We start from the raw sequence: 17023 nt of genomic DNA, 5'->3' as shown, positions 1-17023 counted from the left end.
TTTGAAGTGTGGTTGTATGAGGTACTTCTCCACAGTCAGTGTATTACTACAGTAGATGGAGTTTGTCGAAACAGACAGGAGTACCAGCACAGGAGCAAAGGAAGTGACTTGCTGTCGACGTATAGTAGACACCAAAAAAAAAAGAAGAGTATATTAGTTTAAGTACATCACTTTGCTCCCGTGCTGGTACTCCTGTCTGTTTCTACAAACTCCGTCTACTGTAGTAATACTGTGGAGAAGTACTTCATACAACAAAACATCCTCACTATCCCTTTAAGATTGTCAGAGTGCCAATATGGCCATCCAAAGTTACTTTTCACTGTATTTTTGTCCCTGAGAGTATTCCGCACAACTGAAGGTTAATTGGTGGAGAAAACGAGATCTTTTGCATTCCCTCGGTTAAGATTCCTCCCTGTGTGATGTAAGAGCACAGCTCCAGGGAGAATCTGGATGTCAGCGCTGGATCTGCTGAAACATTTGGTATCAACTTTCTTTGTATTAGAAGAATCTTAACACGGTCCACATATGGACACGAATAGAAAAAAATTATAATAACAAAATATACCTAGAAATGCAACATAAACTACTTTGTTGTTATACACAAGAGTTTTTCATTGTGTTTCTTGTGGTACTTCAGTATTTGTAACAAAATGAAAAGGATCGATGGTGTTAAGGCTGGTGGCAGGTACAGTCATTAGAGTGAAATGCTGCACTGGACGTCCCTCTCTGCTCTCATGTCTGCTGCTGCTGCTGCTGCTGCTGCTGCTGCTGCTGCTGCTGCTGCTGCTGTTGTTGTTGTTGTTGCTGTTGTTGTTGTTGCTGCTCCAGCATGACTTCACAGGTCCGCCCCAGTTCTCCCAGTTTGACCTTGGCATACTCCGCTCTGTTCAGGGCCATCTGACAGTCCTTCCTGGCAGAATAGGTGGAACCCTCATGAGGCTGACCAGTAGCTACCTGTGGGGGGGAAGACCTGACAATTACTGCTTTGTTCCGCTGCAATGTAATCTCCAAAAATTACATGAAAAGCAAAACTGTATTATCACGGGGGAACAGTTTCTGTAACCGTCTCTGACCTGTGTGAGGTACCGGATCTGACCGCTCAGTTCGCTCTCCACTCGGTTGACGGAGCCCTGGAACTGGACCAGCTGTCTGTCCAGCAGGCTGGCGTTGTGTTTGTCTTTGGAGAGTTCCAGTACTATATTACCTGCCGGGGAAGCGTACAAGTACAACATCATCATCAGCTTTATTTAAGACCAGACATATTAATATCAAAAACATGCTCGCCCACAAACTTCATTCATATGGAGTCATGTTTGTGTCCACATGGTGAATGTACGTCCAATATTCACGCTCTCTTTTAGCTCTGTTTTTGGTCTCCTAAAGGCAAAAACACACATTCACATTTGATCCATTGATGATACAATGTTGATTGTTGCAGCTTTAAGAAAGCCGCAGTGTTGTTTGGCGTCCTCACCCGCGCACTGCAGGATCGTTGCTATCTCCTTCTCCACCTCCTCCAGAGCTCTGAGCCGCTCATTCGCCATGAGCGGGCAGCGGACTGTTACAAGCCGGAGCTCTCAAGGAACTAGTACTACTGTCGTCCACGCAGTTTAGTCCACGCGGTATTGTCTCGGAGACCGTAGCTCGGTGTAGGACAGGACTAAATGTGCTTTACTTGATCCAACTCTCAAAGACCGGAGCGTGAGGGGGCTGATCTGGATGAAGTTGCACGTCAACAAAGAAGCCACTAAATTGACGTCACGCCGTCGCACTCTTGTGACGTCTGCTTGGCCGTGAGGAAAGATGGCTACATCGGCTTGGCTGCGTGGTCCATCTGCTATGCGACTAACGGAGGGCTTGGTGTCGGTTCTAAAAGAACAGCGTCCAGAGTATTTACCCGCCCTGTTGTCCAACTACAGAGAACATGGCGTGTTTCAGACGCAGGTAGATCCTCCGTCCGGAGAAGCACGTTAGCTTGGTGGCTAATTACCTGTTAGCGTGCTGTCGCTATGGAGCGCCTGCTCCACGCTTTGTTGCTCACTGAGCGGACATCTGGAAAAGATGCAGGTGTTGCCGTGTTTTTTGTAACTAATAGTGGAGGTATGTATTTTAACACCTGTGTTTATCTCTGCAGGGCGCGAGCGCCGTCGGGGGTCTCGTGGGCTTCAGCAATGCCAAGCTGGCCTCGAGCAAGACCAGGTGAGAAAATAACAAGTCCGTTTTATTTATAATATCCATTACCGCAGTAATAGTAGAAGTGGTAAAAGTAGAGTAATGACACTCAACTAATGTTATCCGTCCTAATAGTTCAGTCACTACTACACTTGTTTTGTATTTCGATATTATATTAATGGTATTCTCGTGGTTGCCTGTAATACATGAACTAGTAAAGTTAAGTAACCTTCTCTATCAAATGGCAAAAAGTGCAAAAATATAAACCCTATTCACTAAAAACATTAAAAAGCGCATGGTGCTTTTTGAAGACACGAAGAACTGATTTTAAAGAATATTTTAATATTTTAAAGCGTACACGAGGGCCTTTATGAACACCTCCCACCATTTATTTGCCTGTAAAAACCAATACAATCTGGGAGGTTTTGGTGAATTCATATTATTTTTTTAAATTTTAACAAAATAAGAAGAATAAGAAAAGTTCTCAGATTTCTCTAAACACAATCACCCATAAAATAACTTACTTTAAATGAGTAACCATATTATCTAAGAAAATGTGATTACAAGTCTGACCAGGCATTCGATGCCACTCGGTTCCTAGAAAGTATAAATGTTCCACAGCCTATTCACGGACGGGCATATTTATTGATCAAAATAAATACATGAAAATGAATACGAGAGAAACAGTTCTGACTAAATTACAGTAGATAATGTTGAAACATTTCTATTGTTTCAAAACCGCTTGTTATATGAATAATATATTATACATACGCAATAGCACTTTTCATTTGTCTATAACAATGGTCAAATTTGGCAAAATCCCAAGATAACGGTATGAAGTTACCATATGTTCTCTGTGTGACAATTTCATGTTACAATCTAGAGATAGATATTATTCTAGATTGAAAGAAGGTGTGTGTGTGTGTGTGTGTGTGTGTGTGTGTGTGTGTGTGTGTGTGTGTGTGTGTGTGTGTGTGTGTGTGTGTGTGTGTGTGTGTGTGTGTGTGTGTGTGTGTGTGTGTGTGTGTGTGTGTGTGTGTGTGTGCAGGTTTGAGGGTCTCTGCCTGCTCTCCATGCTGGTTAAGGACAGCTCCAGTGAACTCTTCCAGCAGCACTGCGTTTCCTGGCTGCGCTCCCTGCAGCAGGTCATACAGGTATGATTCTCTCACACACACACACAAACCCGGAGCCGTCGGTCTGTCTCCTCTATAAAAACCTGAATGATGGCTAACCGGAGAACCTGAAAGCCTTCCTCTTCCTTTGGTTTCAGTCTCAGGCTCTGGTTCAGACCATCCAGCTGGCGGTGAACATTCTGAAGGACCTGCTGCAGTACTCGTCCCAGCTGGCGGAGCTGGCCAGGGAGGTCGGCCTCAACGCCATCCTGGGCATCCTCACGTCTCTGCTGGGCCTCAAGGCAGAGGTGAGTGGACGCGGCAGCACCACTGAAGAACATTCAATATCCAGGAATTCACATTCTAGTCATTGTACAGACACGGTCCAGCCATATTCTGGGTCTGGTATTATTTGTAAAAAGAAAACAAAAATGGTGGTGCCAAAAACATCCCTTTGAGCTCGAAGAACTTGTGATGGGATTTTTAACATGTCTGATATTAAAGGGACAAAACGATGAGTTAGAAGTAGTCAAGAGATTGATTGACAGAATGCCCTCATACTAGCGGCCTTTGCTCCCTTTGCTCTCAGTTTGAGCTGGCAGCCATGGAGGGGATGACGGCCTGCATGACCTACTACCCCAGAGCCTGCGGATCCCTCAGGGTAAGACACCAAGATGGACGGACGAGATGAAGAAGACGGGAGCGACTGACTTGTTTCTCGATGTAGAAACTCTTGACGGGCAGAAAAAAAAACTGAAAAGCCTCTCTTTTTTTCAGGAAAAACTGGGAGCTTATTTCCTCTCCAAAATGGACAGCAACAACAAGAAAACACAAGAGGTTTGTGATTCTCCAAGCTGGTGTTTTGACAACAGAATAGTTTCCCTCATGTAACTCTGCCTCACTGTCATTCTGTCAGATGGCCTGCCAGTGTTATGGCCGCCTGCCCTGTCTCGGGGGCCTGTTGGACAGAGGGGTGGGTGCCGGCAGAGCTGAGGGCTGGACCAATCAGATTCACTGCCTGCTGGTCTCAGCCAATGGGCTGCTGGCTCAGATCTACCAGGGTTCAGAAACAGGTACACTTGTTGAATGTTGCCGTAGAGCATGGGTTCATTTGTCTTTGATGATTGGGGCGGCGATGGGCGATAGTTTTCGCCTCTCCTCCAGGAGCAGACGCACGCTTCCTTCTGCACGGTGATGCGGTTGGCGGGTGTAATTCGGTAGAAAGAAAATAGTTCCGACATAAACCAGCTCACCTCAAGGTGAATGGATTATCTTGAGTAACCGGGCCATGATTTCCAAAAAGAAACGTTGAGTTTTTAAAATGACTTTTTTTTTTCCACTTTGAGCACCACAAGCCGTGTGCTGTAACATTCCATTGTACGCACGTTATTTTCAACACTCTACAACTCGCACCAAAACAATGTAGAATCTACATTGTAGATTGATAAATAACACTACATGTGAGAGGAAAGTATATACTTTTTATTCTGGGGTGATTTGTCCATTCAATTAGAATAATTATTTCTTTACTTTTTATTTCTCTCTTAAAGCTATCTGTCGCTCTAGCACTGTAAAACCTGAATTATTCTCCAACACTGGCGCATACACAGTGTACCAAATGGTTTATGGCTGCTGGTAGGGTTTAGCCGTTGGCACCACCGGGTGGCAGTGACCTCTACATGTGTGTTGTGCTCTTTGCTGGGACAGATGGAGCGGTGCAGTACGAAGGCCCGGGCGTGGAGCTGGCCTTCCCTCACCTCGACCTATCGGATCCCCTGCTGCTGCTACAGCTCCAGCACCGATACACAGCGGTCTGCCTGGCGCTCAAACACACACTCGGGTACAACACACACACAAACTCACCAACCCGCCTTTTTAAAGGGATAGCTCACCCAAATCGCAAAAAAACAAGTATTCAAACTCTCATGTTTGTCTTACAGGGTGGATCCAGCCGCCGCTGTCCGTCTGCCTGTGCGACCAATACTCAACCTGGTGTGCAGAGTCCTCGCTGTCAGCTCCAAGAGCATAGTGAGCACACACACACACAATATGGTCTGGGGAGGCAAGACCCTCTGTTTTATTACACACGAAGAACCAAATACATGAATGAAACTACAAACTTGAACTACTTCCAGACTGAACTGACATTGTGTGTGTATTTGTGTGTTAGAATTTAACAGGAGATGGGAGTGTGAGGTTGCTGGTCTTGCCCGTCATACACACCAACACACTGGAGGTCTTATCAGCTCTTATCACAGCGTGAGTACTGACGTGCACAAACACACTTTTGTATTTGAGTTGATAGACTTGTATGTCACATCGTGTGTGTGTGTGTGTATTGTATTGCATTGCAGTGTGCGCTGCGGCATGGTCCAGTACGCCGCTGTGCTACAGAGGCTGTTCTCTCAAACCCTATCTGCCTGGACGCCTCTACCTGAAGCCAGTCTGGGACAGCAGAGAGCCTACAGGTAACTCACAGGATATGAATTGGGTCTTTCAGGGGCAACGTGGGTATTTTTGCTATTTTCTCATGCGCTTGAATTGCTCCTTGAAGCGTTTGCCTCATGTGTCGCCTTCGTCCCTCAGCTCGGTGCGGGTTTCGGTGTACAGGACCTTAGAGCTGTGGGTCCAGGTGGCCGGAGCCTGCGCGAGCATCCTTCAGGGAAGCCCCGGCCACTCCGAACTCCTGTTCTCTCACCTGCTTAGTGACATCACACCGGGGGCTGACTCTGTCAAGGTTGGTTCCACTTGGTTACTTTGAATGTAAAGGTTGGAGGTATAATCTGTTAACTTTCCTGCATTAAAATGTCTAAAAAAACCGACTAGACCTATGTTATCAATGTTGAGTTGTGGAACAATTTTCAAACTTGAAAAATCTTATTTAAATCAAGGTGCGCTTCATTGGTCACATGTCAGTGGCGTCATATGCCCTTTGCTTATGGGTCAGCGTTGTGGTTGGAAGCTGATCATAAGTTGACTATTTATTCAGTTTTAAGACTCATTTTTTGATACACTTTTGAGATCTTGGCGGTGTTAACTTTATATTTTAAAGGATTTTAGACATCGCACTTCTGGATCTTAAGTATCTCCTTTCCGACGGGAAACTAAAATGATGTTTTTGTCAAGAGTCTGGTGACTTTGAAGAGAGCATAGATATCTCCTTCTTTTGTTATTGTTTTGATTGAGAGACCCGTAGCAACAGAAAGTCCACATTTAACCACCATGTATCCTGAGATTAATAACCTGCCTGCTCTTCACAGATTTGCCTTTTGATCATTAGGGGAGTTTATAGGTGTGATATGTCAGTGCAGCATCACGAAGTTTTGTCTTCAGCTCCCCCCTCTGTCCCTCTGTGTTGTCCTGTCCTGCAGCTCCGGGCGGGACTCTCAGCAGACGCGGTTCTTGGGGGGAAGCCCGGCCCGCGGAGGACAAAGTCTTTGGTCATAGCAGACACAGTCGGACCGTCGCTCCATAGGAAAGGAGACCTTCTGGCTAATCAGGATACTTGCCTGTCAGCCCTCGGTGGTGAGATGCTGCCTCGCTTTGATTCCATCCTATACCATAGAGCAGGGGTCGCCAATAGGCGGTCCGGATCCGGACCCAGACGCTGTCCTATCAGGACGTATAATTGATGGATAATTGAGAATTATACATTTTGGCGGAGCGCTTCTGTTTCAACCTGCGCAGTTCAAAAAACACACTGACCAATTACATGCATTGTAAATAATATCACGTGACGCTACTCAGCCAATCTAATGTTTATTCCAAAATGCACGATGAGTCGAGTGAGATTATGCAGAGAGGTGGGAGACGGAGCGAGAGCAGTGAGAGAAGTAAGTAAGTCGGAGAAGCAAGTTAACATGGCGTGCTCTAAAAAGAGAAAAGTGAACCTCGAAAACAGAGCTTTTAACAAAGAATGGACAGACTCGTATTTGTTCATTCTTCCTGCTGGCGCTATAAAACCTCTCTGTCTCATATGCTCAGATAACGTGGCCATTATTAAAAGCGCCAATGTGAAACACCACTACGAGACCAAACACAAATCTTTCGACCAAACATACCCACTCCAATCCGAACTGAGGGCACAGAAAATAAACGATTTCAGAGCCCAATATCAACGTTCCACCAGAATATTAACAAATGCATTCACTGCCCAACAACCTGCTGACGAATGTTCCCTGAAAGTTGCTTGGATTTTGGGTCAACATAAAAAGCCATTCACTGATGGAGAGGTTGTCAAGGAGTGCATGAGTGCAGTAGCTGGAACTTTACTTGAGGGGAACAAAAAGAAGAGTTATGTGAATAAATCAAGCAAATACCTCTGTCCTCAGCCTCAGCCTCAAGGAGAAGTGAAATATTAGCCCAGTATATATATATGTGTATATGTATATATATATATATATATGTGTGTATGTATATATATATGTATATATATATGTGTATATATATATATGTGTGTATATATATATATATGCATGCATGCATACATGCATATATACATACACATATATATATATATGTGTATGTATATATGCATGTATGCATGTATGCATGCATGTATGCATGCATACATGCATACATGCATATATACATACACATATATATATACACACATATACATGCATGCATGCATACATGTATATGTGTATATATATACATACACATATATATATATATGTGTATGTATATATGCATGTATGCATGTATGCATGCATGTATGCATGCATGCATATATACATACACATATATATATATATGTGTATGTATATATGCATGTATGCATGCATATATACATACACATATATATATATATGTGTATGTATATATGCATGCATGCATGCATATATACATACACATATATATATATATGTGTATGTATATATGCATGCATATATATATATGTGTATGTATATATGCATGCATGCATGCATGTATGCATGCATGTATGCATGCATGCATATATGTATATATGTATGTATGTATGTATGTATGTATATGTGAGAGTGTTTACGGTCTGCTGGTCTTCTTCATACCTGGTATGATCACACTGATTTCTTCTCTTCACAGCACTGAGGCAGATCATCCTGAGCAGCGGTACACTGCTGAAAGATGATTTACACAAGGTAAATGTCGTCACGGAAGCCTCGCTCAGTGGACATCTCGTTCTGTTTTTGTCAAAAGCCAACGGGCATTCTGTGATCTTTTTCCCGCTTGTGATTCTCCTCGCAGCGGCTCCATGACATCGTGCTGCCGCTGTGTGTGCGTCTGCAGCAGCAGCAGCAGTCCAGCAGCAGCACTGCATCTGAGTCTGCAGGGTGCATCAGTGGGCAGTACAGCAGCGCCCTCCCCCGACAAGCGCTATACAGGTACTAGAGTACAATAGTTGTCATTGTGCTTTTAATGTAAATAAAAGATGCTATGTGAAGTTCATTATTACGACCTTTAATTCGTTAATTAAAGGCAGGGTTGGTCATCTTGAGAAACTGTGTGCGCAAGATGTAAAAAAATGATCCAACATGGAAACCCGGCCCAGTGTTGCCAACTCTTTTCCGATGACAGTAGCTCACAACACCAGCGGCAAAAGTTGCTAAATGTAGCAAGAACGTCACCAAGTGGGCAACACTGACAGCTCATCCCTCAGGCCTTCCTCCAAAGCCACTCCCCCAAACATTATCATTAGGAACGTAAACAACCAACTGGCTGTACTCACAGCTGTTAAGTGAGCAGCTTGTGTTCAACTCCGGTGACAATGAGCGCACGGAGAGGATATGTGCAGGCAGGTAGACGGGAGGACAGACAGACGGGCGGGTATGGCGAGCAGGTAGCCCCGTGCCCGTCCAATCATTACATCGGGGTCGAGTGAAATGATTGGACGGCGTTATGACAGTTTTTTTTAACTTATTTTTTATCAGAGCATTTGATTCATTGACTGCTGTCACAATCTAATAAGAATTACAATCAGAACAGAAATACCAAACAGTTTTTAGGAGATTACCAACTCTACCTTTTAGTAATGATGATGATGAAATGCTGTCTGTGATCATCTGTATCGAGTACAGGTGGCTGGTCAACAACATTTGATTGTAAAAAAACTTCATGTCCTAATGTTATTTCTCTAATAAGCTCTTGGCAGACGGACCACGTGACTTAATGTGACTGCACACCTGCTTAAGGAGGTGCTTTGGACAATGTTTAGCTCGACTCGTGAGAGAGGTGAAGACTGTTGGCTGTGTAGACGGGCTCATATCTGTGTTTTGTTCTTGTGGATCTTCTAGGTTATTGCTGGCTCTGGTCCTGGTCCCATCACCCTGTTGGCCTCCGCCTCTCACCTGTGCCGTGTCCATCCTCAGCAGCGGACGCAACGACCGCAACCTCAAGGTGACTGCTCTGAGGGAGACGCTGCTGAGTGGTTCAGTCTGAGGAGCAGATGAGTTCGAACTCAGCCGAAGTAGCTCACATTTACATAGTCGGCTTTCAGATAAAGCAAAACGTACAATATATAATCAACAATGTTAATCCAATTATATAATACACAGTATATTGTTATGCAATAGCGTATCTCAAAAGGCCTGATTTGCGTATTTATGTCATGTACTATGTTTATGTGTGGAGCTGTTTTTAATGAGTATCTCTCCTCTCAGGTCTCAACATTCTGCTCTGAGGCTCTCACCATCTGCAACGCCCTCCTCCACCCCCGCACTCCCTCCATCGCCCTCCCCTTACCCCCCCTCACTCTGAAACCCACCCCGACCGCTCCAGTCCTCCCCTCCTCCCAGGGGCCTTCCTCTGGACTCACCCTGCCAACACTCCTAGGGGGCCCTGCCCTCGGGCCTTCCTTCCCCTCTCGCCACTCCCTCGGCCTGGGACCCGCTTCCCTTCTGGGTTCTCTGGATAACCACCTCTCCCTGGTGCCGGGCCAGGCGCCCACCCCAGGAGACATGCTCCTGTCCCACCAGCAGGACCCTGCCGGGCTGGGCCTCCCAGAGGGGCAGAGACCCGTGTTCGTCCGCTACGACAGAGAGGAAGCGGAGGATGTGGAGATCTCTCTGGCCAGTGACTCGGATGACAGCGTAGTCATCGTTCCCCCGGGGATGCTCAACGTGGAGAACCAGCAGGAGGAGACGGCAGCAGCGGGGTCAAACTCTCAGAACATGGCCTCTGCTGCACCAGGAGGCGCTGCAGTCACACTAGCGGGAGGAGACTCCGTCGCTGTGGTCCCCACCACAGCAACCACAACAGACCGGGTCTCGCTCCCCAATGACCTCGCCACCTCATCCCCTCTACTCACCACCTCCACCACGCCGATCAACTCCTTCCCTCCTCCCAGCTCCTCCGTGGTCTCCCTGGTTCCCCCTTTGAACTCCAGCACACTCGCAGCTCCGCCGGGCGGTCTGGGGGACTCGTTGCCTGGCAGACCCCAGCTGCAGCAGATGCTGATGCAGCCCTCGGCGCCGGGCCAGCCCGGCCCCATGGGTCTGCCGCTCCAGATGCACCAGCTGCAGAATCAGCTGGGCCAGCAGGGACGGCACCTGCACCAGCACCAGCCGCCGCCCGCCAGCAACGAAGACGCCGTCATCAACATCAACAGCACCGACGAGGAGGAGGAGGAGGAGGAGGAAGAAGAGGAGGACATGGAGGAGGATGAAGATCTGGATGAAGAGGAGGAGGAAGGGCTAGATGAGGAGGAAGAGGAGGAGGAGGAGGAAGAAGAAGAGGAGGATGTGAGCGATTGCCCCGAGGATGAGATATACGACGGGGAGTATGATAATTATGACGAAGAGGAGGAGGAGGAGGAGGATGAGGATGGGGATATACCTCCACTGGAGGGAGCGGATGACAATGATGGAGAGGCCGGTATAGAGGGGGGGAAGGTGCTCAGAGCAGCGGTGGATGAAGAGGGGGTGGCTGCTTTCAGTGTGGAGGGAGAAGCAGAAGGAGGGATCGAAGAGATCCAGACCAACAGATCGCTGTTCGCAGAGGACAGGCTGAAGGTGCAAAAGGTGGAGAGCATCGGAGTCCTGGAGGATGCGCGGGAGGGGGAGGAAGACGAGAGCGAAAGGATGGACGACCCCACCATGCCGCAAATCCTGTGCGTCACCGGAGGAGCACTGGAGGAGAAGGAGACCGAGGAGGAAGGAGGGGGAGCGGGAGGAGAAGGAGGGCTGCAGGAGGAGTCGTGGGAGCAGGGAGCCAATGAGATTGAGCTGGCAGCTGCCGCAGAAGATTCCACAACCAATCAGAATCAACAGGTTGGTACCGCAGCTTTAACATGGATGAGAAGACTGATGCTGACAAAATGTCAAACTGTCCCTTTTTAGTGTACGAAAGGAAATTGTAAGGGTCCTCTGAATTTAGCTGAACAGAGATGCTGTTAAAGTCGAAGCAACTAAAAGGACTTGAAGTGTGAGTTGTCACAGCTGAAAAGAGTTCATGGTTAAGCATGGACATTTGCTTAAGCGTGCGAAAAGGAGCTGACGTTTGATATATAATATTAAGTAAACTACATTTGAAACCTGAGCTGTGAAAGCAGTTGAAGTGTGAGCACTGAAGTAAGCTTAAGGGGCGGTTTGGATGTTTTGAGGTGGGTTGTATGAGGTGCCTCTCATTAGTCAGTGTATTACCTTCAGTAGATGGAGTCTGGAGACAGTGTCCTGTCGGGGAACTGAAGCAGATATCTATGCTCTCTTCAAAGCCACAAGACTTTTTGACTGAAACATCATTTTAGTTCCCCGTGGGAAAGGGGACGGCAAGGGAAATCTGTGAAAATATTGTAAATATAGCAAACGCATACAGATATTGATTGTCTTTACTTGTCTGAAATACATCCACAGCAGTACATTACTTTGCTCCTGTTCGGTTCTCCTGTCTGTTTATCAAAACGGGGGGAAAAGAGTTGAAGAGTCCATTTAAATTGTATAAGCTAAAGGCACTGACAGGAGGTATCAAAAGATCAGGACTCCTAATAAAAGTGTACTAAAAGGAGTTGAAGTGTGAGTTTTGTTTTGGCTGATTCTAGTTGAAGATTAGATGAGTAAGTCGGTTGTTGGCCGGTTACAAATAGTACGACAGGTAAGGAGTTAAAAGGGAAGGAAGAGGCAAAGAAAGACAGTCTGGGAAAAGAGGGGACACAATGGAGGGTGGTGTTAGATAAACACAAGGCAGACGCTTATCAGAATAATCAGGGACACCGGTGTCCATGATACGGTTCACTGTAGAAAGAGGGCCGCTTGAACAAAGGCACATTCAGACTAGCATAATGAGTGTTACGTTGAAACCTTTCCCTCTTCACTGCTGAATCAAACAGCTGGCCTCTGTACGAGCAATGCTACAGGTGGTTCACTCTCTGAGAGACGGTGGACTGTGACTATGGGGCATGCTGGAATACATATGAGCAACACGAGTATTTCTATAGCCGCCTCTATGATCTGTGGTATTGTTGGAAGGAAACTGAAGATGACTCTCTTCACCTCTACAGGAGTTAGGAGCTGAGCCGCCACAGGAAGCCAGCGTGAGCGACAACCAGCCGCCCGGTCATCAGGAGGAGCAGCTAGCCGCTGATCAAGAGGGAGACGCTGCAGCAGAAGATCCCCAAACCTCTACGGGCCCGAGTCCAAAAGAGCAAGAGGAGACGCCCGATGCCGAGAAGAGAGACGGAGACAAAGCAGAGCAGCAGGAGACGGAGGGAGACAGAGGGAGAGAGAGTGACGGAGAGGCGGGGAAAGGACTGAAGAGGAAGAGAGAGGAGGAGGCAAACGGGGAGGAAGAGGCGGGGCGAAGCACCGAGGAGAAAAAGGTAACGATTCATGGTGATTTTTCTTCTTTTTTTGGGGGGGGGGTCAAATGCTCCTGGTTGAAATGCTTACAGGATGGCATATGCGAGATATAAACATTAACGGTACAGGACACTTTTCTATACGTAGGTTTGCTGTTTCTTAAACAGCACAGTTTATTCTCATTCATCATGCAATGAAATTAAGAAGACCGTGGAATCAATAACAAGCTCACAGCCACACAGAACAAAGTAGCGATGTCAACATCAGTCACGGCATTCAGTATAAAGGTAACCACGATGAAGCTGTACGGCATTTCAGAACAGTTTCCTGAAAATGTCTCCTGGAAAAAACAACGTACCGTGGTGCTGATATTAGGGATAGCTGATTTATTTATATATTAGCTGATATATTCACAATTTTGAGTTTTGGGTACATGTTAAAGGCATAGTTTGGTGTATGAGGTGTTTCTCCATACTAACAGTAGACAGAGACAGACTCCCAGCCCCCCCCCCCCCCCCCCCCCCCCCCGGATCATCTGAAAACGAGTCTTAAACCCTCAGGATAATATTAAAGACGCCATAATCGCGTATACATTCTCCACATGGTGACTTTAAAGTGTCATTATGGAAATAGTTCCCCACCCGTGGAACACATCTATGATGAAAGCATGTCTCAGCCGGTGTCCCTCTCTGTCTGTCCCTCAGCTGGACGATGAAGCCATGGAGTCCATGTTGGCTGATTTCGTCGCCTGTCCTCCCGACGACGAGGACGGAGCCTCCGGATCGAACCGCTCATAAATGGTCACCAGCCTGGACTGATGCGATTGAAGTTACCATGGATACAGAAGATACTGACTCACTAGTGACACTACCAGAGTTTAGTTGCCTCCATACAGCAATCCTCTTAATATTAGTCATTCTCCAGTATTCAGTGTTTCTTTTAACTATATTGCCAGCTGGGAGCTACACTGCTCCGTGGGAACTCTTTACTGTCACATCAGCCAGCTTTTAATCGGCAACAAGTAGTTTAACATGAGCTAAGGGAAGACCGCTTCAGTCCCAAGTGCTGCTGTTCTTGGATACAGAGCAGAGTATCCTTCACTGAGTGGAAGTGGTTTTCTTGGATTTATACGTACCTTGTATGCGCTTTGTTTTGTCACGACTGTCGTATGCTTTGTCATAAAGAGTTTAAAAAACAAACATGAGTTACATACACGACTTTTCTTCACCCTCCGATTTAATCACAACCATAATTCTGTTTATTCATCCCTGAGGGGTTTGTTGGCCCACATTACATGAGGTGACCCAGTGAGTTCTGTCTCTAGCACCCATTGTAACCAGGACGGAGGAAAGAGATTCAGTTTTTGGGGAATTTTAAAAATACATTTTTGTGTTCGTTTTGAGCAGCACAGACTAAACTCGACTCGCTGCTCTGTCTTCCAAGAAAGGCGTCTCCCGTCCGTGACCTCTCCATCACCATTAACCACTCGGCGGTGTCCCCGGCTCGGAGGTTTGACGCTGGACTCCGCTGCCACCGTCGCTACGACAACCCGCTGACACGGTGCCTTGGAGGCCGACTAACTAAGGCATTGGATGGTGGTTTTCTGGGGTCACACATCTGTTATCAATCAGGGACCAGGAGAACAGAGGGGACACTGAATAGAGCCAAATACTGATGCCGAGTATTCAGACTTTAGTTTTGCCGCTGAGACAACACTAGTGTGGTTTGTGGAGTCTCTTCAAGTGCTTATGAACACAGCCAGAACATGAGCTTGAACGACATGGAAAGATGATCGCAGCTGGATGACGAGCAAAGATAGCAGGAAGGACTTAAAGGGTCTCAGTGTATCATTTCAGGGATTTCATATTCATAAGTACATGTTGTCATTAGTGTCTAATCACCTGAAACTAAGAATTGTGTTTTTGTGTCAGTGGTTTTGCTCTTGGCGGCTCACATTAGGGCAGTCATGGAGGAGTGTTGTATTCAGCTGGTTTCAATCTGCAACCACACTGCTAGATGCCACCAAATCCTCCACACTGTCCCTTTAAGCTGAGAATGTGCTAATGTGTCTTCCTGCTTGTTTTCACTTAACAGTTTGACACACTTGCGTGTTCTGAGAAAAAAAGGGATGTGGCAAGTAAAAAAAAAAACAAAGGTCTGCTGAACTATGCATCCACATGATGGTCTTAGCACACTGCTGCCATCGGTTTTCACATTAATTTTCTCTATGCAGAGTAGTCCGTGCAGCGGTAAACCCGACTGATTTAGGTGTAACACTGTTGAGTGTGTCATGTACAGGCAAGGGTTGAGTTGGGGGGGTATTGCATTCCAAGACCAGACAACATGAAGTGAAGCTGTTAGCACTGAGAGGACCAAGATTTATGAGTTTGTACAAATACTCAAAGTGAGCTTTTCTGCTGGTCCAGCTGAGAATGATCCTGTGCTTCAGACAGTATCACTGAATCAGCTAAAACTTTTCACCCATCCTCTCTTCATCCCATATGTCAGCTCCACATTTCTGCAAGCATGCCCAGTTAGACTTCACCAGCTCTTCGCTAAGGACCTAATTCTTGAAACATATTTAAAGAAAAGAGAGTTAAAAGTCAATCCCCTGTCTCTTAACTTGGTCACATTCCTGCGCCCAGGCTCTTAACAGAGACTAAAGGAAAGGAGAGTGCATCATGTCACCCCTCACTGGCAGCATCCATCAAGGAGAATCCCCTTTATCTAAAGCAGTTTACACACAATGACTGATGGGAAGAGGAAGCAACCAGCTCACATTCGTTGACCGTGTTCAAACCTTCACACTGTCAACAGAAGGTTCACAACACTCCCACGTCGTGCATCAAGCCTTTAGCGTTACATCTGTTTCAGGGCTGTTGCATCATCATCCCGTGGGGGTGATGTAACCCCGGGCTTCTCATATTACCAAATGTAACTTGGTGTGAACTTATTTAGTGCTCTTCAGTAACCTGCCCCATATATATATATGTCAATGTATTGGCTTATTATTGTGTGGCAATCCTGTTACTTAAAAACTTTGTTCTGCCAATGCATCCGTACTCCAGCTTCCACGACATTCCATCGGATAATGAATTGCGAGCTCGCTGGGTTACAGCGATCACAAGGGACAGCGAAGCCACTTCCAAAAGTCTTCGTGGGAGCACATCTGTCTGTCAGGAGGATGTTCTCTCGGGCGGTGCCGCTGCCGCCCCTCGTCCGGACCAGGACTACGCTCTATGGCCTCCACCTGGTAAGTTGTAGTGCCACCCAGTTAGAGGCAATGATACAAATAGAAACTTATAATCGATAACACCCCAGGTATTCCATATCTGGGGTGCGGTTGTTCCTCTCTCTCTGGTCAGCTTGCTGCCTGTTGACACTCTACCGAGGCTCTCTGGACATCGAAGGGGACGAACCTGTCTAGCTGGTTGGATTCAGCACATTCGCCAGTTAAGGACAGTAAAGTTGAATCTAATGCAGTGTATATGAATTGTATATCTGTATTGTGTGTAAAATAAAATCCATTACCATCTTCAAGCATTCCAGGTTTGTATTTGCTAAAGGAAAGGTCTGTTTGAATGAAATCACACCTGTAATGATGCTGTCTTCACATGTTTCAGACTGTTACAGGGTTAAAGATGTAATTCAGGATTCATTTACATTTGAATTAAAAAGAAAAGAAACACGGACCCCTTGCATCCAAATTCCTCATTTTAATTTGAGTGGTATCAAATAACAATAAGTGCAATAAGTGCAGCATGAAAACAAGGTTTTCGGCAGCTTGTCAGTCTAAAACATGCTTTTCCCAACAGTTGAATCGTTATTCGTGATGCTTTTTTCTTATAAAATAGAAAACCGTATGTACATTCACTGTCAATATCATATTTAATGCTATACCATTATGTATTTGATGAAAAAATATTAGCAGTATAATTTCTCACCATTTCTGAGATGTTTGTGTAA

General features: G+C 46.1%; 2 protein-coding genes across 2 annotated transcripts in view; one reads left to right on the top strand and one right to left on the bottom strand.

Moving 5' to 3' along the window:
- The window catches only part of med11 (mediator complex subunit 11), a 2136-nt gene extending 417 nt beyond the window's left edge, over positions 1-1719 (bottom strand). The window contains exons 1-3 of the mRNA XM_079295360.1: positions 1475-1719; positions 1074-1204; positions 1-954 (exon numbers count right to left, since the gene is read on the bottom strand). The exon at positions 1-954 is cut by the window's left edge and continues 417 nt beyond it. Of these exons, the coding sequence (XP_079151486.1) occupies positions 733-954; positions 1074-1204; positions 1475-1544 (423 nt within the window). The 5' untranslated portion in view covers positions 1545-1719 and the 3' untranslated portion in view covers positions 1-732. The remainder of the gene's footprint in view (positions 955-1073; positions 1205-1474) is intronic.
- An 84-nt stretch (positions 1720-1803) lies between these two features.
- On the top strand, positions 1804-14243 carry pelp1 (proline, glutamate and leucine rich protein 1; the record flags this gene model as incomplete). The annotated part of the gene is made up of 19 exons (XM_079295310.1): positions 1804-1944; positions 2135-2199; positions 3221-3326; positions 3443-3592; positions 3874-3945; positions 4062-4121; positions 4201-4357; positions 4992-5124; positions 5225-5312; positions 5455-5543; positions 5639-5752; positions 5871-6021; positions 6656-6809; positions 8352-8407; positions 8514-8650; positions 9560-9662; positions 9926-11533; positions 12760-13077; positions 13762-14243. The coding sequence occupies 19 exons, from the start codon at positions 1804-1806 to the stop codon at positions 13852-13854; spliced, it is 3795 nt and encodes a 1264-aa protein (XP_079151436.1). The 3' UTR covers positions 13855-14243.
- Between the last annotated feature and the right edge of the window lie 2780 nt (positions 14244-17023).

The sequence above is a fragment of the Melanostigma gelatinosum genome (genome assembly GCF_949748355.1).
Source record: "Melanostigma gelatinosum genome assembly, chromosome: 23".
Taxonomy (NCBI): Eukaryota; Metazoa; Chordata; class Actinopteri; order Perciformes; family Zoarcidae; genus Melanostigma; species Melanostigma gelatinosum.
This window is presented reverse-complemented; position numbering and strand designations above follow the sequence as displayed.